Source organism: Octopus bimaculoides, chromosome 5 (genome assembly GCF_046866305.1).
Source record: "Octopus bimaculoides isolate indiv1 chromosome 5, ASM4686630v1, whole genome shotgun sequence".
Lineage (NCBI taxonomy): Eukaryota > Metazoa > Mollusca > Cephalopoda > Octopoda > Octopodidae > Octopus > Octopus bimaculoides.
Window position 1 is genome coordinate 109,996,640 of NC_142932.1, and position 26,404 is coordinate 110,023,043.

Genomic DNA, 26,404 nt, shown 5'->3' on the forward strand with positions numbered 1-26,404 from the left:
ATAGTAGAAGACACTTGCCCAAGATGCCACGTAGTGGGACTGAACCCAGAACCATGTGGTTGGTAAGCAAGCTACTTATCACACAGCCACTCCTACGCCTATTTGTGTAAAGGAACCACAGGAATCCAAGACATTTATGGATCTATTAAATGTATTGTGGTAACAAGAGTAAAGCTAAATGTTAGGGATTGGATGAAACGGACATAATTATTTAATAAATATTTTTCAAAAGGTCAAATCACATTAAATTGTCACACACTCCTTAGTATTTCTATTTAAATTCCTGGTTACTTAATCTTTAACCGAATACATGATTTTCCTATTACAGAGTACTAAAATATTGATATGTGGTTAGGGTATTCGGCTCATGATCATAAGGCCGTGAGTTCAATTCCTGGTAGTGTATTGTGTCCTTGAGCAAGACACTTTATCTCACTTTGCTCCAGTCCACTCAACTAACAAAAATGTGTTGTACCTGTAATTCAAAGGGCCAACCTTGAGCAAGACACTTTATCTCACTTTGCTCCAGTCACTCAACTAGCGAAAATGTGTTGTACCTGTAATTCAAAGGGCCAGCCTTGCCACATTGTGACACACTGAGTCTCCCTGAGAACTACATTAAGGTTAAGTATGTCTGTGGAATGCTCAGCCACTTGTGTGTTAATTTCACGAGCAGGCTGTTCCATTGATCAGATCAGCTGGAACACTTGTCGTCATAACTGGCAGAAGCCCAGTTACATACCATTACCACCATCATCATTTTAATGTCCACTTTTCAATGCTTGCATGGGTCAGACTGATTTCATTGAGTTGGACTTTTCTACAGCTTGATGCCTTTCCTGCCACGAACCCTCAACTGTCTCCAAGCTAGATAATACTTCCCCATGGCTAGACATATCTTCAAAGAAGTTTGGAAATGAATGACACAGCTTATGTGACAGTGAAACTTGTTTACACTGCACAATGTCAAAACAAGGAGACACAAACATATATATATATATATATATACATGATGGGCATCTTTCAGCTTCCATACACCAGATTCACTCACAAGGGATATAGTGGACAACATTTGCCCAATGTGCCACACGGTGAGACTGAACACAAAATCATATAGTTAGAAACTAAAATGAACCACACACATGGCCACAGTAGAATGAGTGAAAGAATTAAAGATTATATATATATATATATATATATATATATATATATATATATATATATATATATCATCATCATCATCATTATCATTTAACGTCCGTTTTCCATGTTGACATGGGTTGGATGGTTTGACTGGAGACTGGCAAGCCAGGAGGCTGCACCAGGCTCCAATCTGATCTGGCAATGTTTCAACAGCTGGATGCCCTTCCTAATGCCAACCAGTCCGAGAGTGTAGTGGGTGCTTTTTACATGTCACCAGCATGGGAGCCAGTCAGGCAGCACTGGCATCGGTCACGTTCAGATGGTACTTTTTATGTGCCACCAGCACAGGAGCCAGTTGGGGCAGTGGGGCTAGCATCAACCACATTCAGATGGTGCTTTTTACATACCATCAGCACAGGAGCCAGTCGGGGCAGTGGGTGGGGGCCGGTATCGACCACATTTAGATGGTGCTTTTTACGTGTTACCAGCATGGGGAGCCAGTTAGACGGGACTGGGGTAATGACCCACACATGCATGGTGCTTATTGCGTTCCACCAGCATGGGAATCAGTCAAGCAGCACTGACATTGGCCGCAACTACAATTTCCTTTTGATTGTGATTAGATTTGATTTTACTTGACTCAATAGCTCTCTTCAAGCACAGCATGTTGCCCAGTGATACAGGGGTACTTTTTAAATGGGTTGGTTATGCGAAACTGGTGTAGGCTATGGCTGTGATCTAACATCACTTGCTGGGTCTTCTCAATCACAGCATATCTCCAGAGGTCTGTCTTTCATCATTGCTTCTGTGATGCCCAACATTCGAAGGTCATGCTTCACCACCTCATCCTGTCTTCCTGGATCTCCCTCTTCCATGGGTTCCTTCCACTGTTAGGGAGTGACACTTCTTCACACAGCTCTCCTCATCCATATGCAGCACACGACCATACCAGCTCAGTCATCTCTCTTGCACACCAGATCTGATGCTTCTTATGTCCAACATTTCTCTCAGAGTGCTTACACTCTGTCGTGTGTGCACACTGACACTACACATCCAGTGAATCATACTAGCTTCTTTTCTTTCAAGCCTATGCATGTCTTCAGCAGTCATGTCCCATGTTTCACTGCCATGTAGCATGGCTGTTCGCACACATGCATCATACAATCTACCTTCACTCTGAGTGAGAGGCCCTTTGTCACCAGTAGAGGTAAGAGCTTTGCCCTGGCTATTCTTATTCTAGTGGCAACACTCTCCAAGCATCCACTCCTACTATAGACTTGGCCACCTAGGTAGCGGAAGCTATTAACTATTTCTAGTTTCTCCTGGCATGTGATGGAATCAGTTTTCTGAGCATCTACAGTATTTATTGCCCCTGTGCATCTGCTGCACACAAAAGCTGTCTTTCCAGTTAACCTTCCTCTGATGTTGCTACACCTCTTTATTTTCAATAAAATAAGTGTCAGTACATGGTAATAAAAAATCAAAATATACTTGGATGTTTCAAATAAATTTTAACATGTTCCAGGTCAAGTCACATCATTTTAGCTTTAACTGATTCTTTCTAAAGCTTTCAGAGACAATTTTAAAATTTTATAATTTTTAAATCAAACAAAAATAATAAAGCAAAACAAACCACAGTTTATAGTTTTCATAAACAAAAGATTTTTATTAGCTATTATTTTCATAATTTCATTAAAAAATTCTTTTATTTATAAATATAGACAGTTGATTTCATTTCTTTCAATCCAAAGCTTACAAATCAAGAATGAAGAACTATATATATCCTGATTGCAGCAGACATACCATGTTTTTATCTGTATTGAACCAAATTACAGTTACACAAGATGCAATATTTCAGATTAAACATATCAAATTTGGTACAGAATATCCAGAGGATTTGGTGGGGATTATAAGAGGCAAGATAAACTCAATGGAAGTGCAATAATTTTGATTTGTTAAATATTTTGGAATGTACGTCTGTAAATTTTTTCTGGGAACTATTTAAAAGGCAGTTATTTTAGAACTGCAGTGAAATAGTGTTTGTAATGTCTAATGTCAGTGGATGGTTAATATCCATGGACTTGTACAGGTTAGAATAGACAGCTCCCATGAATTATGTACTCTGCATAATTGCATTTTCTGTTAAATGAAATATGTTGAAGCCTTTAAAGATATGAAAGGTTTTGTCTTTGTATCTACTTTAGTTTCTGATAAAAATAATGAAAACATAGTGGGATTTTAATCACAGAGATTTTTATATTTGTTTAAAACTAACCATCCCATTTAATAAATCAAATTCAATTATTCAAAACTAATTACTTCTATTTAACCCTTTAGCATTTAAGCCAGCCATATCCAGCCTAAATGTTCTACTGGTTTTATGATCAAACCAGATAGATCTGGTTTCTCACACCTACCCTGAAATGTCATTCTAAAAATAAACAATCACATTATCAAAATTGTGAAGCTATGAGATAATGGATGATTAATTCAAAACAACATGAATAAATAAGCATTACATTTTACAGAGTAATCTGAATGCTAAAGAGTTAGTAATTTGCTATCACTTAATCTCAAGCGTATAATAATGTTTTAAGAAATTTTGGAAACATTTGGACACAAATGACATGGCTATGGGGAAAAGCAGTTTGCTTCACAGTTACATGGTTCTAGGTTCAGTCCCAATGAGCAGAACCTTGGAAAGTGTCTTCTACTACAGCTTTAGATTGACGTATATGATGTGAGTAAAACTTGGTACAAACAGAAACCACGTAAACTCTGCATGTGTGTGTGTGTGTGTGTGCATAAGGTGAAAGAGAAAGATGGATGTCTATGTCTAGATAAAGAAACAGACCTTTGATCAACTGCATTCCAGACAGGGTCAACTCACCCTACCACTTTAGAGGCAACTTGGAATACATTATTCAATGTATCCTCACCTATTTCAAGTTAGTAGGATGTGATTTGAGGGTGATATGGCTGCTACTCATAGCAAGTCAAGCTATCTCAATGATGTCCCTTAAAAGTGTTTGTGTCTACCAGTGTACATTCCTTGTGGTATTTACTGCCTAGAGAAATGTCCTTCAAGAGATGAACTCATTCATGGGATGATTGAAGTTTTGATTAAAATAATGATCCTTTTTATTTTATAGGTTTGGGCAGTGAAGTGGCTTAAGGTACTCACACCCCTGCTTCTCAAAACTAGTTAAATCCAAGTTGTTAACACCCTTTATGAATAATTGCAAGTTGAGAGCTGAAGGAAAAATGCACACAGAGTGGGAATCCCAGAGAGGCAACATTCTGAGAATGAAGGACTGAGATTGGTGAATAGTACAGGTTGAGAGGAGAAAAGATGAGTGAATCAGAAGTGCTCAAGTGGAGGTAGCACAAGACTAACTTGCTCTGAAGCGTAGATGACCACACTAGTAGAAGGTTAAAAATGATGCCCCAACAGAATTCACAATCTTCTCTATAGTTCTGCATGCTTTCAGAGACTGTGAGGAAGGTGTGTACATACAATATTGAACATTATGCCCATTTGGCATTTTGTGACAAAAACTCTCCAGTCTTTGGTACATGACCTCTTATATGCCAATTATTGTATCTTGAGCCACACAGTGCAGAGATGATGCAAAACTTGATGGATAGATTTTCACACTCCTGCAAGACCTTTGATTTCACCATCAGCCTTGACTAAACTGTAGTAATGTACCAACCTGCACCTAGATTGCCATATATAGAGCTATCTATGTTGATAGCCACAAACTGAAGGTGGTTGGTAAGTTTACATACCTGGGCAGCATTACCAACAGTTGCTTCTCTATGGACGATGAGATCACTGCATGAATGTAAAAGGGACACTGATGCCTTTGCTCCTCTGAAGAGTTGTGTCTGGTCCCAGAGAAGCTGGCAGTCTACAACACATGCATATTTTTGTGTTAAACATGGGTAGTGTACTGCCACACCTAAAAACACTTGAGTGTTATCATCAGCAATGTTTGAGAAATATCTTGGGCATCCACTGGATGACACATACCCTTGACACAGAGGTTTTAGCCAATGCAGTGAGTATTGAGGCCAACATTCACTGTCACCATATGTGTTGGGTTGGTCATGTTGTGCATCTTCATGACAGTAGAATTCTCAAGCAAATGTATGGCAAACTGTCACAAGGTACTCAACCACAACATAGGCCAAGAAAGCAATTTAAGGACAATATAAAATAATTGCTTGGAATCCGAGAGATTTCTGAACAGGTATGGGAAGACATATCACATGATAGGAAAACCTGGAAGCAAAGAGTCTAAGATGAAGTGAGCATATTCCAGTGAAATGCAAACAAGTGGGCACGCTTAATGAGATCAGAATGAAATGACAATTCCATTGACCCTACAGTTCCTCATCAAGTCTGAAGTCTATGGCCGCATATGTTTGTTTTGCACAGGCCTAGTGAGTCACCAGAGAAGCCACAGAGAAAGACCTGTAACAAACTACAATGATTTTCTTGCTGGGGCCAACCTCACATGCACTATTTTCCCGAAAACATGTATATAAATCACTCAGAGTATTCAGGCATATGAGGGTGCACTGAAAAAAATCGCCAGAATGATCCAGAACAATTAAAAAGTCAGAAGAATTTGTATGAATGTCAAATCTGCAACAAGTTCTGTAAGTTGCTAGCAGGATTCAAGAACCATTGTCGTTTTCACAATATGTTATGCAGTGCTATATTTAGTCAGCCATGGTCTTAATTGTTTTATGAGTCAACAGCCATCATATGTGTGTGTGTATATATATATATATATATATATATATATATATATATATATATATATATATACGTAAAGTGTGCATGTGCATAATCTGTTATAAGATTTTGTCATATGCTAAATGTTTGGTGGTCTTGTTTATGTAATAACTTGGAGTCAGTCAACTAGCCAACCATCTTCTGAGTCATTAGTCAGGTGGAACCAAGAATCAGAGAGATAGCCAAACAATTATTAACGCAATGTATATTATCCATTGTAAGGAGTGTATCTTTTGTTCCCTAGCATAGGTTAAAGAATAGTCAGTTCAGACTGAAAACCATTATGACAAGAAAATAGGCATATGACAGGGAGAGTCAACTTCCACACAGTGCAATCAAATATTGCTTATTTGAATACAAAGTCAGAAACAGAGAACTGCTGTACTATGGAGGATAGCAAACTATTCTCTAAGTATCACTTACTGCAAGTCATTAACCTATTTTAGGAGGTAGCAAGGAGCTAAATCTATTGTAGGAACAACATCTTCCACACCCTAAAATAAGCATAATTGGGATTAGCCTCTAAAAGTTCTGCAATTTCAATTTCAAATTACATTACATCTAACACAGGTAAACTGGGAAGTGTTTATCCAGTAAAATTTTTTTGAGAAAAATGAGAAGAGCCTTTCAGCTGTATACAGCTACACACAAAGTGTCACATGAGTAGCTTTATATAGCAATGATTGGGAAGCATGTAGCACATTCAACATCATGACCTCCCATTGTGAAATGTTTAATTCATTTTATTACTTTCCAGGATTAATTATATATCATTTCAGATAATCACATTATACTTTGTGCAATCAAATTTCTTATGGGATTTTATAGTTACAGCAGAGGCTGGTCAAATAGAGCAACACAGGGAAGCAATAGTTCAGCTAATAGCTAATATGCAGAGGAACAATGTCCAGAAGTTAAAAGTCAGGTACAGCTAGGTAAAAGACAGGCAGAGAGGAGGAGGTATTTTAGTGTTATATGTCAAGGAAATGAATGAAATGCTTTCAAAGTATTTTGAACTATAAGACAAATTAGACTGACATGGAAGAGCATTGTACTGTCAGTAACATTAATAATAATCCTTTCTACAATAGGCACAATGCCTGAAATTTCAAGAAAGGGGGCTAGTCAGTTACATTGACCCCAATGCTCAAATGGCATTTATTTCATCAATCCCAAAAGGATGGAAGCCAAAACGATTCATAACATTTGAACTCAGAACATAAAACCAGAAAAAAATGTTGCTAAAGAGTTTTGTCTCATGTGCTAGCAATTCTGTCAACTCACTCACTGCCTAAGTAACATTGAAAATAATGAAACATGAAAGTGTTACTGTGAAACTTTGATAAAAAAATTTGAATGCAACAGTGAGAGCCTATTTCAGTGGAAGCTTCAGATGGGTTACATGTGGAAATCAGAATGGAAATGTTGTAAAAAATGATGAGTATAAAATGAGAGAAACCAGCAGAACTTTTATCATTAGTATGTATTAGTGTCGTTTCTCATCATGTGTCTATCAAACAGAAATATTTAAGGTGGAAGAAAGTCAGAGGCAAGTCAAGTAATGTTGGATATAGTGCATATCCAGGAACATTACCAGTTTGCATTTGATAATCTAGATAATACTCTTGGCAGTAATCTTAAAAACTGTAGATGTATATGCTATGTCTTCAATAGGTACTTTTCAATAAGTGGTGATAAATATTCACTCATATTGAAGTCGTCCTTTTCAGCATTTTGTAAAAATATGTGATCAAGAAGACCTTCATATTTGGGTCGCTTTTCAACTTCTTTTGTCAAACTGCAATAAAGTAAACAAACATCAGTTAAATATTGATTTGATACAAAAGTAAAGCATATTTACAATAATTTATCTAAGTAACTGAAAGTATTATATGGAGTAAACAGGTTTGTCTGAAAAGCACATTAGTAAATGTTCTAGATGACGTTAATTTAGAAACTTATCAAGGACATTTCAGGACTCACTGGTTTGCCTTATACCTATTACTTGTTTTAGTCATTAGACTGTGGCCATGCTGGGGCACTGTTTTGAAGAATTTTTAGTCAAACAAATTGATTCCACTACTTGTTTTTTTTTAAAGCCTGGTACTTATTTTATTGGTCTCTTTTGCCAAACTGCTAAGCTACAGGGATGTAAAGACAGTAACACCAGTTGGCAAGCAGTGGTGGGGGCAAACACAGACACACGTATGTGTGTGTGATGGGCTTTCAGTTTTCAACCAAATCCACTCACAAGGCTTTGGTTGGCCCAAGGCTGTAGTAGAAGACACTTGCCCACTGAACCTGGAACCATGTGGTTGGGAAACAAGTTTCTTACCTTCACAGCCATGCCAGTTTGTTATAATTTTTATATATCAATGATCTAGTACACATCTGCCAAGCAACTGAGAAATCCCAAAGTTTTTAAGCAGAAGGTTTTAACTGAAAAAATTAGTAAACTATACGAAATTCTATAACAGCCATTTAACCCACAGTGATAACATCTGTATCACAATGTAACTATTTTAGTAACTCATTATTTGTGAAGCTGGAGAATAGCAATTAAAGTATATAAAACATGCCACCAATAAGAATTTATGTAAAAGAAAAACAAAAAAACTTCCAGTAACACAATACTAGCATGCATTAAATATTCACTTCATGATTATGGTAATATAACTCATCCCAATCAAGAGAAACCTGAATAGCATAAAACATCTAATTGAGTTAATAACTTAAGTAGCTATATTACCTACTAGCAGAAATACCCGGCTTTGCCCGGGTTAAAGAGAATAATGAAATCTAAAAACGCCGTCTAGACTACGCAACCCTCAACTGTTAGTAGCTACGATACCATATTTCTACATTAATAACTCTCCAATCCATGCCAGCATGGAACATAGACATTAAGTGGAATGCCAGTCTCTCATCTAGGAGGGCCTTGAAATCAATGTTACCAACTGTGTCGTAGTGATAATAAAAAGACCCAAAGGAGGTCTGCAACGAAATAATTTTACTCAATACTTTGCAAGTGAATCAGTGGAGGCAAAGATGCGTCTCATTTACTTGACAATTTATGCACCACATTGCAGAAATCACAATGTAAGTATATCTGAAAGGGTAGTCTTACACTGTTGTACCGTTGAATTACAAATAATGCTCATCTGTTATGTTCGGGTTAAAATTTCATCAACATCAAAAATATATGAATTTTCATTGGTGTTATGGCCGTTATACATAGAATATAATTTCCAAATTTCATAAAGATCCGTTCAGTACTTTTGACGTAGTTTTGGATAAGAAAACAAATGACTAATGTGTGTGTTTGTGTGCATGTGTTTGTGTGTGATGGGTGTATATATGTATAGATATTTGTATGCATGTATATATATGTATATATGTGTACATATTACATGTACATCTACACATGTGTATACATATACATGTATGCATATAGATCTATATCTATATATATATATCTATGCATATACGTGTACATATACATGTATATGTATACATATACATCTCTTTCTCTCTCTCTGAAAGTATCGAAATGTGATTGTTTCAGTTAGTGGAATAACGTGTACATATACATCTATATGTATACGTATACATATACATCTCTCTCTCTCTCTCTCTCTCTCTCTTTCTCTCTCTGTCTGAAAATATCTGTCATTACAGTATCGAAATGTGATTGTTTCAGTTAGTAGAATAGTTTCATTTTTAAAGTGAAAGTATTTGACATGAGTGTTTTGTTTCACTTTTGACACGTAATACTTAAATAGTAGAGGAGATATTATGTTGCCGTGGGCTCGAACTCTGCAAGAAGTTAAAATTTTTTTTTGACTAAAACACAACTGGAACCCTAAGTAAGGCATGTGTAAAATTTGAATGAAATTGGTTGCGTAGTTCTCGAGTTTTAGGGATTCACACAGACAGACAGACAGACAGACAGACACACATTCTCATTTTTATATATATAGATTATTATAAATTGAATTCATGCTGACATTATGACAGAAGCTGGCAAGCCAGCAGATTGCACTAAGCTTTACTGTCTGTTTTGACATGGTTCCTATGGCTGGATACCCTTCCAAACACCAAATTATTGATGCTAAATGATCGTTTTTATAGTTGTGGCCAGTTCTAGATATTGTTATCAGTTTCCAAATCTTATGTAGTCCCAGGAAAAGATGTAAGGAGCTCTTGTCATAACATTTCCCCTATTTAATAAAGTCTGTCTCATGTATGTATCATCATCATCATTTAACATTCATTTTCCATGATCATCATCATCATCATGCCAACTGGCATGGGTTGGACAGTGTGACAGGAGCTGGCTAGCCATAGGACTGTACCAGGCTCCACTGTCTGCTTTGACGAAGTTACTAGATGCCTACAGTGTGAACTGGATCCTTTTTATGTTGCACCAGCAGAGTCACTACTTAAAATGGATAAAACTCATAGACGAGGGAAACCCAGGGAGACATGGGACGAAGTATCAAAGGCTACTCTCAAGATGTTAAGCCGTACAGAGAAGACAAAGGACCAAAATGGTTGGTATTTTTCTGTGTTGTACTCACTTAAGAGCAGTATTGCACATATTATATCCCATTCTCTTTCAAACGGTCAAACCAATTCCAGAACTACTTCCATTCCTCATCATCCCTGCCCACACAATTTCAACCAATCACTGCTCTTTCTCCCCTCAGCTATACTCCATTCAAACACCTCTAAATGCCCTCAAATATCAATCATCATGACCTACCTACTATAGCCCCTAATGTATCTCAATATCTCCCACAATTCCTACACTTTGCACATCATATTACTTTCTCTTCTATGCTCCTTCCTGAGTCACTCCTATCTTCCACCTTACCCCTCAACATACTGGTGTTTTCCATCTTCTGCATCCCCATCCTTGTGCATCACTCACTATATTAACCTCTACTTCCCTTCTCATCTCTTATCCCTTCCCATCACCCACCATCCATGTCCTCACTTATACTCACCTTTTTCCTTGAGAGTTTGCTTTAGCACTATCACTACCTTCCTCTTGTCTCCTTCAGCCATATAACTCCTTTATAACAAGACATATGTGCTTGTCCCTCTATCATAGTCTAGCTTTTCAATACCTGACATCTTCCCCTCACAAATACTCCTTCTTAGTAGTGGGAGTTTTTCCTTTTCCTCTGTTCTTTGCTGTCTTGCAAGTTATGTGGCAATCTTACAAGTGTTGATGGCAAGAAAAAAGCATCCAGTACACTCTAAAGTGATTGGCATTAGAAAAGGATTCCAACCATAGAAAACACACCAAAGATGACATTGGAGCTCAACGCAGCCCTGCAGCTCACCAGTCCCCTATTAAACTGTCTTATCCACACCAACATGGAAAGCGATTGTTAAATGATGGTCATTATCATCATCATATTTTGGATTAGATCACTCCCCAAACTAGAAATATGAAAAAGTTAATTGTTCACAGATATAAGAAACCATACCAGAATGCAGTAAACATTTCAAAATTCTTTGAGTATTTGCCAGGAGTTAATTTCGGTGGATCTCCTTCAACAATCTCTTTCACAAAATCAAAGGGATTTGAAGTAATTGTGTATGGATATTTTCCATTTCCTACTTCAATCTGTAATTAAAGAAAATTAATTAATTTCAAAAGAGTATATAAAATGTTTAACTTAAGATAGGTATTAGCTAAAATATTTTATGAATTAATATCACTATATTTCAACATAAGTAGATAAAGTGCAAGCTAGTAACAGGAAAGTTATTCAGCTGTTAATAGGCAGAATGATTACAACCTTAAATAAAATGCTTTCAGGTATTTGTTTTGGCTCTTTGCATTGAGGTCAAATCCCACCAAGATAAACTTTGCCTTTCATCTTTTAGGGGATCAATAAATAAAGTACCAGTTTAGTACTGGAGTCAATTTCATCTCTCTCTCTCTCTCCCTTCCTGTCACTCTAGCAGAAATCAAATATTCTCAGAACCTGGAAGGAATGAGTCACACTAGGTTTAAAATGCCAAGATATGGCATATGACACAGCAGTGCTTCTATAACTCCATAGAAGTTTGAAGGCCCATGAAAGGAAGAAACTTAAACAATTAGAAAAAGATTTAGAATGAAAAGTAGTTAAGGGTTATAGCATTTTATTGAAAATAGGGGAGGGAAAAAAACCATCACTTATACAACAAAATGGAGAACTATGTAAAGATCAATGGTATGAAGTAGCAGTGAATGAGGTTGTGACAACAATATATGTTGTTTCTCAGTTTGATCAAGGTAAGCTAATCAGATTACACTTAAATATGTGACCAATAGTATTTCAAGGCTAGGGCTGCTCTTCTTTTGAAAGAGTTGATACCATACTGTTACTGAATTATTAGGAGTAGAAGAACTTCCGTGTGAAGAACTTGTTTTTCTGTAATAAGTATATGTTAGCAAGAATAGAGAAATAGCTACTGAAACATTAGAAAATATTTTTGTTGAAATAATCATGAATTTAACTTAACTACCATATTCTGTGGTATTGGCAGTAAGAAAATTAACACTTAACTGTTTGACAATTAGGCTGCAACTGCTTGGTTGCAAGACTAGAAAGGAGAAGAATTGATTTGCTCTTAAAAATTACAAAAATGGTAAAAGCTATAAAAAAAAAATCTTTATTTAAAAATATAAATAGGTGAAAATATTCCTCAAGTATATATAATGTGCTTATTAAAATGTGAAACCAAGCAAGATGAAAATTAATGAAAATTACTTACCAGCGTTATTCCTAAACTCCAGACATCTGACCGGACATCATTTTGTACAGGTGATAGATCAGGATCAATCAATTCAGGCTAAAAGAGCAAGCAATAAATTATGGATGTGCATTATGCATAACAATTAAATCATCATCATCAACATCATCATTTTCCATGCTAACATGGGTTGGACAGTTTGACAGGAGTTGGTAAGCAGGAGAGCTGTGCCAGACTTCAATTGTCTGTTTTAGCATGGTTTCTACACCTGGATGCCCTTTCTTTACTAACCACTTTACAGAGTGTACTGGGGACTTTTTATGTGGCTCCAGCATGGGTGTTTTCTACATGGTATTGGCACATGGGCTGTGGTACCAGCATAGGTACTTTTTATGTGGTACTGTCATAGGTGCTGTTTATGAGACACCAATGGGGTTACCAAGTAGAGGAGTGGAACCAAGGGAAGTGGCTGTGTGCCAGGTGAGAAATTAGGGTATGATAGAGGGACAGGGATAGTTGTCATACAAGAGGAGATACTAGACCATCCCTGTAGGACAAGGAAGATGGTAAGGAGTTAGAAAGATAGAAAGACAGTCAGAATGAGAGAGAGAAATAGATAGTGTTGGGGATGTAGTGTGTTGTAAATGTTACCCAATTTTCCCTGGTTATATTCAGAATGGCATAAATTATATTTATTGCTCAAACCGATATGTAATGAAGAATTCAACTCACTATAAGAATGTTATATTTTTCTATGACAGTGTTGATGCTGAAGATCTGCCCAGGCTGTTTTGGCATGGTTTCTATGGCTGGATTCCCTTTCTAATGCTAACCACTTTACAGAGTGTACTGGGTATTTGTATGCAGCACCGGCTTGGGTGCTTTTACATGGCACCAGTAGACGTGCTTTTTATGTGGCACCAGCACTCACGAGCCTATAAGATTAGGAATGCTCAGCTGAAGAGGGATGCAAGGGACATGCTTGTATGCAAGGACAGCCATGATTTTACTTAGCCTGACGTGTCTTCTCAAGCAAAGCAAACTGCCAGGAGTCTCAGTCCCCTGCCATCCGCTCTGTGAGGCCCAACATTTGAAGACCCTTTCTCACCATTTGGCTCCATTTCTTCCTAAGTCTACCCCTTCCACAGAAACAGCAAAATGATTAAATGTGTTTAGTTTTTCTTTCTATGCAACTACATGCCTTAATTTATGTACATGCACTGCTACAAAAACTTATTCTCTTTAAAATTATATATATTTTTTTATTAACTTGCTATAACGTCTAGTTGGTCTTGCTCAGACATTTTTAACCTGCACATGCCATCCATCTCAGTCCTGCATCAGTTGAGGGAGGTCTTCAGGGAGGCATCCAGTATCTCTGGTGAGTTGGTCTACATACATTGTTTCTGAACAACTTGCTGAGGTACAGCCATGCTTTAGCATCCATTGCCGTAGGTCACTTGCTAGATCTTCTTTAGCTCACCAGCAAAGTCCAGCAAAGAGCAAGCACCTTTCCCTTATAATTGTGGAAACAGGCAGATCTCCTTACAACTGTTTCTTGGTGGAATCCAAGCTAGATGGAACTTACACTCAAATATTAAGAATAGTCTTAAACAGTGTGTGTGTGTATACATATATAAACATACATGTGTGTGCATGTGTATGTGTGTGTGTATACTCTTATCTAGGCATCACATGATGGTTGTAAATTATACAAGTAATGTTGTTTGTCTCTAATTTTCCATGGGAAATATTACCTCACTTGGAAACTGGTAAGCATCATCAACAAGAACATTCAACTGTAATAAATCTGCCTCAAAAAATTCCGTCTGACCCATGCAAGCATGGAAAAGTGAAAGCTAAGCTGATGAAGTTGATGATGACAATGCCAATGACACTAAAAACAATACGGAAGTGTTTCAAATTACACTAACAACAAAAAAAATCGTCACAAGAAATACATAAATATACAAAGAGAGTACAAAAAAAAATTGTACAAAAGGTACCTACAGCCATGTAAGCTTTACATCCAGCATTCATTGACTTGGCAAATGAATCATCCAGAGGTCCACTAACACCAAAGTCACATACACAAACTCCTCCGTTCTTTTCAAGTAATATGTTTGATGGTTTAACATCTTTGTGCATTATTTTTAATTCTTTTCTCAGATATTGCAAAGCTTTTACAACCTAGATAAAAAGAACAAGAGTATAATTAACAACATAAGAGAACAATAAACATTTAATAAAACTGTATTTATCAAATTTCTAGATCAATATCAGCCCCACTACTTAACTGGTATTTATTTTATCAACCCTGAAAGGATGAAAAGCAAAGTTAATCTCAACAGAATTCAAAGTTAAATTGAGAATGTAGAGCCAAAAATACTGCTAAGTATTTTGTCTGATCAGCTAACAATTCTGCCAAATGCTAATTGTGACATTGTGATATCAATTGTATTTATAATACTTACAATTAAAGTTGTTTTAGCCAAAAATGCTTCAGGAATATCAGTGGAATTGATAACATACTGATAAAATTGCTCCAAGCACAGATCCTTTTTTTCCATAAGTATCCAGACATCTCCCTTCATTAAAAGGAATAAATAATGATAAAAAATATTACCATAAATATTACCATAATGTGTATGTGTGCAAATTTGTATATACATAGTGTTGGAGTCCAGAATGTTTCTCAGACTAGGTACATGCCAAGAAGTGTCTCTAGATTTTGCTTTGTATATAATGGAACCAGTCAGGCTTAGATTCTCAAAACTTCTATTTACATTTGCAGAGATTACCTATATTCACATATACCCACTAGAAATGAGTCGAAAAGGGAGCTTCTGCATGGTCTCTCAATGTACTAGAAATAATAGCCAAGTTTCTTTCAAATTACACCATATTGCCTAAATGTAGCTGAAAAAAGACAGAATGTTCATAGCTGAAACATCTTAAGTCAAAAACACTTTTTTTTTATTCTGGTTAATCATTTAACCAATTAACTAACTGATTGTTTGATTAATTGTTTGATCAATCAGCTAAGTTTGTCAAAGTCCTTTCATTACCATTTGTGACTTCATCAAAGACATATCCACTCTGTTCCAGGTTTGCTTCATGTCCATCTGCCAATCAAGCAGGGGAAAAGATTGATTGATTGACTGACTGACTGAATGATTAATCAAACAATCAATTCGTTAAGTGGTTAAATTTTAACTAATTGACTAATAATTACGAAAGAAGTGAACTAGAACCAGTGTGCATGTTTATTATTGGCATGATGACCCTACCAAGATATAACAAAATCTGCTTCTACACATGAGTTCACATCAACAATCTAGCAAACCAAATACAAAAATAAAATAAAAAAAATATACCTCACTGAAAAGTGTTCCTAAACATCTCACAGTATATTCACTATCAACTTTCTTTGAAATCTCCAAATCTCGTACTAAACGTTTCATTTTATCTTTGTCAGAAGTAACGAATTTTATTTTCTGAAAGAATAAACAAAATAGTTTGAAATACTTCGTTAGAAAATTTTCAATAAAAATATAAATGGATGCATTTAGATATTATATACATGTCATAATTGAACAAAGACAGGGTAACTATACAAAGGGGAAGTGAAAAGTGGCTTGTTTATGACACAAGTCAAGCAAAATAGAGAATTTGAAATAAAAAAACATGGCATAAAAATAAGCAATGGCATTTTCTTCATCATGAGAAAAAGTAGTATTTAGCTTAGCAGAAATTTTCTTTAAAACATTTAAACTGACTGTATTTAGCCCAAACATTCTACCTGCTTTATGTTTAAACTGGCCAAACGATCACACTAACCAACAACACCATTCTAAAAATATACAATCACATCACTGAAATCTCCATGCTACAAGATAATGCATAATTAATTCGAAAATATGCGAATAAATAAGCATTATATTTGACAGAGCAACCTGAATGCTGAAAAGTTAGGATAAAGCAAAAAATAACCAAAACTCATGGCCTCCTGTGCATCATATTCTAAATACATTGTGAAAAAAGCAAATTTCCAGCAGCATTCATCAAGAGATAGCTTCTCTTATAGATGTGATATGCTTAAAAACACAAACTATTTCAGTAGCAGACAAAAATCATCTAACCAGCAGCAGGTGAGAATGTAAGATGTGCTTTTCTGCTTTGTTGGACTTTGTTAGTAGCATGTATTCGCTGCCAAGTGCATGCATATAACAGATTTTTAAACATAACTTGTTTGATTCCTGTTAAAAGTTACAGAAAAATTCTCATTTGTAGAGATTCAAGATGCTCTGTTTAAAGTCTGCAAAACCAATTGTGAAAATAAAAGGCTACATAGATAAAAAAAGATATATACTTGAATCAATATTCACACATGAAACATTAGATTAAAATAACAATGTGTATAATATTTAAAACACTGTAGCTGTGTGCAGAAGCATAAAAGCTTGTGACATTTCCAATTTTTTCAGTATCTTATCCAGTTCACTCTGTAAAGTGGTTGACATTAGGAAGGGAATCCAGCTGTGAAAACCATGCCAAAACAAACCTCATCAGTGCTGGAGCCATCAAGTATAGTATGTCATTTATTCAAAGTATTGGCAAAGCCTGAAGGTACACACATATATATTTCACTTAATGAGGCTAATAACCTAATGTAGAACACAATACACATATGCTTCAGAGTAAAGCATTAGTTGAGTACAGAGCAGTAATAAGAAAATAAGATGACAAAGGAATAAATGATTATCTTTTGAATTTCATTAGTTTAGAGCTGTTTCAGTTATAAGATGCAGTGGACTCGTAGTTGAGTGCTTGAGTAACACCTTATAGCTTCATCAAAGCCTCGAATATGAAGTGCTAAGGCTCTGATAAAGCTATAAGATGTTACTCAAGCACTTAACCGAGTCCACTGCATCTTATAGCAAAAACAACTGTAAGCTAATGAAGTTCATAAGATAATCGTTTATTTCTTTCTTTTGTCATTTTATTTTCTTATATAAAAATATATATAAACATATTTCAAGCAATCCTTCTGCAATATTTGAATAAATACATTATCTCTACTTGTGCTTTGTATTTCAATTTTTACATGCTAAATACCTACCTTGACAGCCATAATCTTTTGGGTTGGTACATGCTGCATCTCAAAAACAACTCCAAAGCTTCCATTTCCAAGCACAGATAACTGTTTCAACTCGTCAACTCTACAAGTAACTTCTTTTCCATCCAATTCGATATTTGTTACAGGACTTAAACCTTCCAGGCTTCTGTAGATGATGTATAAAAAGCAAAAGAAATATGAAGTGATTAATCATTCCTTCTTTACGAAGATCTGTTGAGGCAAGTGAAATCGAAATCGAACTAAATTTGTAGACTGGCACCCATGCCAACATCTTCATTGAACACTAAACTAGGCTTGCGAAGACCTGTTAGCGCAAGCGAAAGCGAAATCGTGATGGCACCAGTACCAGTAAATCACTAAGAGCACCGTCCAAGCGTGATCGTTGCCAGAGCACCATTTGAGCGCGACCGTTACCAACGTCGCCTTCCTGGCACGTGAAAAGACATTCGAGCGAGTTCGTTGCCAGTACTGCTGGACTGGCTCCTGTGCAGGTGGCACGTAAAATACACCATTTCGAACGTGGCCGTTGCCAGTACCTCCTAACTGGCCTTCATGTCGGTGGCACGTAAAAGCACCCACTACACTCTCAGAGTGGTTGGCGTTAGGAAGGGCATCCAGCTGTAGAAACTCTGCCAAATCAGATTGGAGCCTGGTGTAGCCATCTGGTTCACCAGTCTTCAGTCAAATCGTCCAACCCATGCTAGCATGGAAAGCGGACGTTAAACGATGATGATGATAATGATGATGATAATCATATCAATTTTGATGCAGTTGACGTTAATGTTACCGAGTATAAATGAATTTTCACTTTTTTTTACTTGCATCAACTAAAACGTAGAATGCTTATTAAATGGAAAGGTATCGCTAATCTATAACTTTCTTCAAATGAGCAACACTATAAATAGTTGAAACATGGTTTCATGGCTTTTAGAAGCCAATCTTATTTACATTGGAACTGTTTGTATTTGTCATTGTGTTTTATTACAAATGCTGTCGGAATCATTATTGTTTAACATCTACTCTTCCATCCTTGCACGAGTCGGATGGAATTCTTTGAGGCAGATTTTCCTGTTGCCAACCTTCTCACCTGCTTCTAGAAGACTAGAAACAAACATCACTTGTATGATGGTGGTGCTCGTTTACAACCATCACATGATATTGAGTGTATTTGCAAGTGTATTTGATAGTGAATTTGGCCCAGGGCTATTGTAGTAGACACTTGCTCAAGGTGAGACTGAACCCATCATCACATAGTTGGAAAGCAAGCTTCTTAACCACACCTGCATCTATTCAGTGTCAAACAAACAGCCACATATCAGACTATATAAAATCATTAACCACCAACAGACAATGAATTGGCAGAGTCTTAAAGGCATCAGATAAAATACCTTGTGGTATTTGTTCTGACTCTCTGCATTTTGAGTACAAATCCTGTCAAGTTAAAGTTTGCTCTCCACCTTTTCAGGATCAGTAAATATAAAAGTACCAACCCAGGACAGTGGACTGGTGAAATTTTAAACTTTTAGAATTCAGATTAATTTATTATTATAATGCTTATTTATCCACACGGTTAATTTAAAAATTAATCAGGTATTATCTCATAGCCTTGAGATTTTGATGATGCGATTGTTTATTTTTAGAATGACATTGTAGGAGAGGTGTGAGAGGCTGGATCTGGCCAGTTTCAACATAAAACTGGTAGAATATATGGGCTGAATATGTCTAGTTTAAATGTTAAAGGGTTAAGGTCAAACTTGCAGTAGTTGTTTTGGCTTTTTGCATTCTAAGTTCAAAATTAGACCAAGTCCAACTTGGGCAGGAGACTAATTTAGTTTCGTAATTTAATACCACAAACTGACACCTTAGGTACATTTATTGGAATCCAATCTGTTGCAAGTATTCAGGTTAGGTCTCTGGTTTGAGAATTTACGCAGCAGTGTAGCTAGGGGACATCCACTCCAGGTGATGCTTTTTGGGTGCATAACTTAAAGGCCTGCTATGTAAGCTTTTATAGGACTGTGGAGATCCGGGGATGTGGCAAAACTCAATGACTGTCCCAGGCAGCTACACCACTGAATTTACTTCCCCACTCCAGTAAGTCCTGTCAGTTTTAACTATGAATATTCCATCTGTTTAAACCTCCATAGTGCTGGCACTATAATAAAATGCACCCTGTACACTCTGTAAAGCAGCTTGGGAAAGGAAGATGTAAGCAAGGAAAATAAGTTAAAATTAAACAGACGACTAACTGTCAATGAATATAATGACTTCCAAGAAGAATTGATACAAACTGTTCTGAGCTGTCCAATGCATGCTGGCAAGGACGGCAGACGTAAAATGATGATGATGAGACATCAATAACTATTCCGTGAAAAACTAAGAGGATAAAGATCCCCTTCGGTCATGAATGGCCATCAGATTGCACCTAGAAAGTTACCCTCCAAGGCACAAGTCCGGGAAAGGTTGTTTATGGAAGACCAGCAGTCGCCCATACCAACTTCCTTTCTCCACACCACCAATGTAATCCAAGGAAAAGGCAAAGGCCGATACAGCTTGACACCAGTGATGTCACAGTTCATTTCTACAGCTGAGTGAACTGGAACAACGTGAAATAAAGTGTCTTGCTCAGGAACAGAACATACAGCGCGGTCCAGGAATCGAACAAGAACTACACAATCAATAATGAGATATATGAAACTACTATAACAATTAACACAAAATAAATGTAATGCCTACTCTAACAAATGACTAAACATCAACTTTTTGGCCCGAGATGCGTTACGGATTTTTATTTTATTTATTTATTTACTTTTCGTAATGTTAACTTACTTCCCTTAGCTCAGATTTTGTTTCATCAATTTCAGTTTGTAATAGGTCAAGGACGTTTTGAAAACAAACAGGTTTAACAATTTGTATGCATTGTATGTTTGTATTATACATGCATGTGTGTGTACATGCATGCATGTGTGTATGCATGCATTTGTTTCCGTGCGTATGTACACAAGCTACATGCCTACACAGGCATACATGTGTCCCAAGTGGCTTTAAGTTGGATTAGAGTTGTAAAGTTCAAATGAGAGGGGAATGTAGCAGTGACAACAGAAAAAAAAAAGGTGGATGAGGCTTGCTTCTTGCCCTTATATATAAATATACCTTTAAAACAGTTTTTAATTCCACACGCACCAACACGATGGTTGTCTATGCGTTAGACGAGCATGACGATCGAGGACAAGTGTCAAGCGTCGGTAATAGCCATGTAAGGGTTCTAAGTTGAGTATGGCTTGGAAAAACACCGCGATGACAAAAAAAAGCCCAGAGACAAGCAAAGTGCAAAATGTCCGGCTTAGTAGAGCAGGGGATTTTATTTACGAGTTGGCCTTCTCATAGAGGAATGCCTAGACAAAGACCAGGGGTCCCTAACTTCCAACAGGCTTACTGCGCCCTCGGATACCAACCTGAGTATTTCTACATCTCAACGGACACACATAATATAAAGAAATAAACATAGATCCTCAGTAAATCATAAATTCGAAAGAAAAGCATAGAACAGTTAGTAATGGCCTGTTTGTAGGGCTTTGTTTTTTCTTTTGAAGAAAGATTATAGGCCATCAGCCGTTAGGGTCTGATGAGATGTGCAAATCTAAGCGCTTTATGGACGCAAAATACTGGGTAACACTATGAACCAGCCATAACATTCTCCCTCTCCCTCTCATATATATATATATATATTCTTTTACTTGTTTCAGTCATTTTGTCGAAGAAATCGACCACTGGACTTATCCTTTGTAAACCTAGTACTTATTCTATCGGTCTCTTTGCCGAACCGCTAAGTTACAGAGACATAAACACACCAACATCGGTTGTCAAGCGATGGTGGATGGGGGTGGGGGGGTACAAACACAGACACAAATATATGCATATATATACGACGGGCTTCTTTCAGTTTCCGTTCGAGTAAAACCCTTCAAGGCGGTTCCTCATCATGGTCGCAGTACAATGACTTAAACAAGATTTATATATATATATATATATATATATATATATATATATATATATACAGGGTTTCCACAAAGTCTGGGTACATGGAGTAAATAATATTATAACATAGACAATTAAATATAAGAAATAATAATTTCTTAAAGTATGTGTTAATCCCATGTACCCAGACTTTGTGGACACCCTGTATATATATATACATATATATATATATATATATATATATATATATATATATATATATATATATATATATATATATATATATATTTCCTATATCCTTGAAAATAAAACGAGTTTTATCCTGGACAGGCACCAGTTAATGCAATAACCGGATAGAAAGTTATCACCAATCCTACTACATGCAAAAGTAAAGAACTTATAAAGAATAAAATTCTTAAATTAATTTGATAAGTGACAGGAGAAGATAAGAAACGATGCAACATTTTAAAAACTAATTCATTTGATATTGAATAAATGTAACTTACTTTGTTTCTTTTCACTGATTAAATATAAAATAAATAAATCAACTCGGCTCGCACTAACTGCACGTTAATAATTATGTCGGTACTTTACGGAAGTATTAGATCTTCATTTAATTTTAATAAATTCTACTAAAAAAGAATAATTAACTAATCGATCAATTAATTAAAGCAAAATTATGTACGATTAATTCAGAGTGTATCCCGCTCTTGTTATGTCATTCTTAAAGGATCGTAAAGAATTAAGATACTTTTAAAAGTTATGATCATTTTAATTTTGCGTTATTTATTTAATTATATACAATAAAAGTTAGTTTGCTGGCTTTTACTGAACATCAATACGGAAATATATATTATGAATACAAACCTGCGGATTTCGGGATCCATTCTTCTTCTCATGATTATGTGAAATCAGTTTGCATGCTTTCCAAACTGAGCCAGGTTTTACACCAGATTGGAGTGTGTGACACAATCACTTATTTGTTGTCGCTTAGAAAGTAGATAAATTTTTTAATAAACTTTTTTCTTTCTTTCTAATATCTACTTATTTGTTATGTTTTGTTTATCTACACGATGTCATTCAACTAATTAAGATTTTTTGATACATAAAAATACATTGCCCATATTTAATCTAACTTAAATATAGTTTTTTCTAACATAGGTCCAAGACCAGTAGTTTCGCTGGGAGATGATTGGTCGATTATATAGATATCAACAATACATTAGTATTTCATTTTATTGACCTCTATGAAGTTAACGGCAAAGTTGACATCAGCACGAGTTGAACCCAGAACGTAAAGAGACAGAATAAATATGGCAAGTTATTTTCCAACGCTCTAACGATTCTGTCATAGCATCGCTTTAATGATATATTTTATTGACACAAGTCCAAATTTTATTAGGGATTATATTGAATTTATCTGTCTATGCCTTGTAATCACATTCCAAATGGGATTTGAACACCAATTATAAGAGAATAAAGCTAAATGTAGAAAAGCATTTTTAAAGCTTACCATTTCTACCACCGTGCCACTTTATTTGAACATGATTAGGCATACCTACACAAATATGCCCCCACCCCATTAACTTTGTTTCAGATTTGTTGATGAAATTTTCTACATATACCATCAGATGGTGTAGATTACAATTATATTGGGATTTAATGTGAAAAGAAATTAGGTGGGCGCGCACATATACATATTGACAATTATACACAGAGAATGAAACTTTTGAAAAAAACTGTTTTTATGTGTGCTAGTATGTATTCATACGTGCCCACCAATTTTTTTTCCCTCATTAATTTCCACTATAATCGCATTCTAAACCAACTGAAAGGTATTTGTAGAATATTATTATTTATTATTTTTTTTTAGGGTAATGAAGAAACAAAGTTGGTGGGGCGCGTTTGTGTAGGTATGCCAATAATTAGTGGATAGATAAGAGGACAAAATGTTGCACAATATCCAAAGGTTTGGTGCGTTCTAGGATCTTGTTCAAAACGGGGTCACCAGTTTTCATTAATGTTTTATGTAGTGTTTTTGGTACCGAAAGACTTTCAAACTTCGTATACTTATCTATTTTGTGTTATAGAACAGAAAAAAAATTTTGTATTCGAATTTATTTCATGTAAAAAATTGTCTTATTTCGATAATTTCAACCAATCACTGACAAGTATTCAGCTGTTTATACTTACTCCTTTGGCAGTTTAAGCGGTGTAAAGCGTATTTAATCTCCATTTATAATTTCGTTAACATCTGCCTGAACTGTATGTGTACAATATTTGCTTTTTTTCATTTTCTTTCACGCGTGTTTATTTCGTTAACATCTGCCTGAACTGTATGAAAGGTTTATTAGCTACTGCCTAACCCTAACCCTAACCCAATATGCTTCAGCCATTTTTTGACAAGGAAATAATAATTTTATCACCGCCAGAATCGTTTGTTTACGTAGTCAGCACTTAATGTTTTCGGCTGAATGGACGTCAGTGATTGGTTGAAATTACAGAAATACGACAACTTTAACATGAAATAACTTGCGATGTACGTTTTTTTTTGTTAAGAAGACTAAGAGAAAAAGATGTTTTATATGACACATTCTACCAGTGTCCCAAGTTTCAGAGTGTTTCGTTAAGAAAATACTGGTGCCCCCGTTTTGAACAAGATCCGCGTTCTATTCTGAGCTCAGTTTCTGCTGCAATCAAATTTATCAATCAATCCATCCACAGCCGGTAAAATAGATATCAATAACATGGGACTTTTTGCAGGTATTAATCACCAGATATCAGAACTATTTTCATTTATTTTGCCAATTTTAATAAACAGTTAATGGGATGGTGCTCCTAATATTCATACATACTGTATTATGCTAGCTGAAATACCGGACATTGCAGGAAAATTAACGATAGCGTCGCAAAGCAATTTATGTAACTTATATAACTAGATAAGTAAACCCGGTAAATTTGGACCAAATTTACCGTAAACCTTTGGTGGAGGTAGGGGGGGGGACACTCAAGTTTCGGATTAAGTACACTACGTATTGTTTTGTTTTTTTCTTTTCTTTTTTGTTTTCTCTTGTTTCAGTCATTTGACTGCGGCCATGCTAGAGCACCGCATTTAGTCGAGGAAATCGACCCCAGGACTTATTCTTTGGAAGCCTAGTACTTATTCTATCGGTCTCTTTTGCCGAACCGCTAAGTTACGGGGACGTAAACACACCACCATCGGTTGTCAAGCGATGGGAGGGGGGGACAAACACACACACATATATATATATATATATATATATATATATATACATACATATATACGACAGGCTTCTTTCAGTTTCCGTCTACCAAATCCACTCACAAAGTGCCAAAGTTGCCACGCAGTGGGAATGAACCCGGAACCATGTGATTGGTAAGCAAACTACTTACCACACAGCCACTCCTCTTTTAAACATATGCAAGTTCGATCCTGCAAAAAAATATTTCACAAATTCAAATCTTTTCGATCCCCTAATTTTTGTTGAAACAATAACCCGAAACCCTAATCTTAAGTACTAACAACAAATCCCAACCTTAAATTTTAACCCCAAGCACTTACCTAAAAACTAGCCCTTAACTTATTATAAAACCTAAATCCTAATCGTAAATCCGAACCTCCAATCTTTACACTAACCCTATTACTATTTTTTGTGTAGAATCGAAATTTATATTTGAACCCGGTGGTGGGGACGAGGAGCTTTTACTGTATTTTTTAACAGATTTTTTTTTTTTTTTTTTTTTTTTTTTTTACAAATGTTCACTACCTTACAAAAACTGTCAGCTAAGCAAATGGCCATCCTTAAATGCATTAAAAGTATTATAACATAACCTGATCACTATTTCTGAAAATTATCGCCGTTCTCTTTGAGCATATACAAGACAAATTTGGCTGGGGCAAAATGAACTAAGATAAGGTAAATTTGCCGCTTCAATTCTCCGAAACACAAACTCATACATCAATATCCATCCCCAGACATCAAGATCAGAAAAGGAAAAAAAAATTAACATCTAAGTCAAATGAAAGAAGATCAGGGGAAAATGACATGAAATTAAGGAAACTCTACTAAATCTAAAAACTCAACATAAGATATTCGGTAAATTTTCAGATTAACACCGGCACGATTTTCACTACGGTTAGGGTTTTAGGGTCAGGGTTAGGGTTACGGTTACGGTTAGGGAATTCCGTCCCTAACCGTAACCCTAACCCCCTAGTGAAAATCGTGCGGATGTTAATCTGAAAATTTACTAAATATTCTATATAGCTTCTTAATGATCTGCTGGAGCTTGTCTGTTCGGGATATATTTATACACCATGCAGTCAATGAGAAGAAATTATTGGAACAATTCATTACTCATTTTACCCCATTTTTTGAAACTTGAAAATTATCAAATTAGACATTAGTGTGGGGAAAAATTGACTTGGAATCCGAAAGAAAAAAGAATATGGATTATTAAACACCAAGAATTATCCAGATATTTATCAGCAACCTCAATTACAATCGGTTCAAAGTTGAGGAAAATGTTCTTGGGGCGGGGAAGAAAAGAAGTACCTATCA

General features: G+C 35.9%; 1 protein-coding gene across 1 annotated transcript; it reads right to left on the minus strand.

Annotated features, from left to right (window-relative positions):
• Nucleotides 1-6,677: 6,677 nt before the first annotated feature.
• LOC106875802 (dual specificity mitogen-activated protein kinase kinase 2) lies at nucleotides 6,678-23,007 on the minus strand. The gene is made up of 8 exons (XM_014924074.3): nucleotides 22,692-23,007; nucleotides 17,829-17,991; nucleotides 16,084-16,203; nucleotides 15,181-15,294; nucleotides 14,717-14,896; nucleotides 12,728-12,805; nucleotides 11,449-11,588; nucleotides 6,678-7,748 (listed from the first exon to the last, which is right to left on the minus strand). Exons 1-8 carry the CDS (start codon nucleotides 22,721-22,723, stop codon nucleotides 7,610-7,612), a joined length of 966 nt encoding a protein of 321 aa, XP_014779560.1. The 5' UTR covers nucleotides 22,724-23,007; the 3' UTR covers nucleotides 6,678-7,609.
• Between the last annotated feature and the right edge of the window lie 3,397 nt (nucleotides 23,008-26,404).

Coding starts and splice junctions, on each gene's coding strand:
- LOC106875802 (XM_014924074.3), bottom strand. CDS start 22,723: ATGAGAAGAAGAATGGATCCCGAAATCCGCAG. Junction 15,295..16,083: donor TAGGAACACTTTTCAGTGAG/GTATATTTTTTT, acceptor CTTTTAATGAAG/GGAGATGTCTGGATACTTAT. Junction 11,589..12,727: donor GGAGTTTAGGAATAACGCTG/GTAAGTAATTTT, acceptor CTTTAATTACAG/ATTGAAGTAGGAAATGGAAA.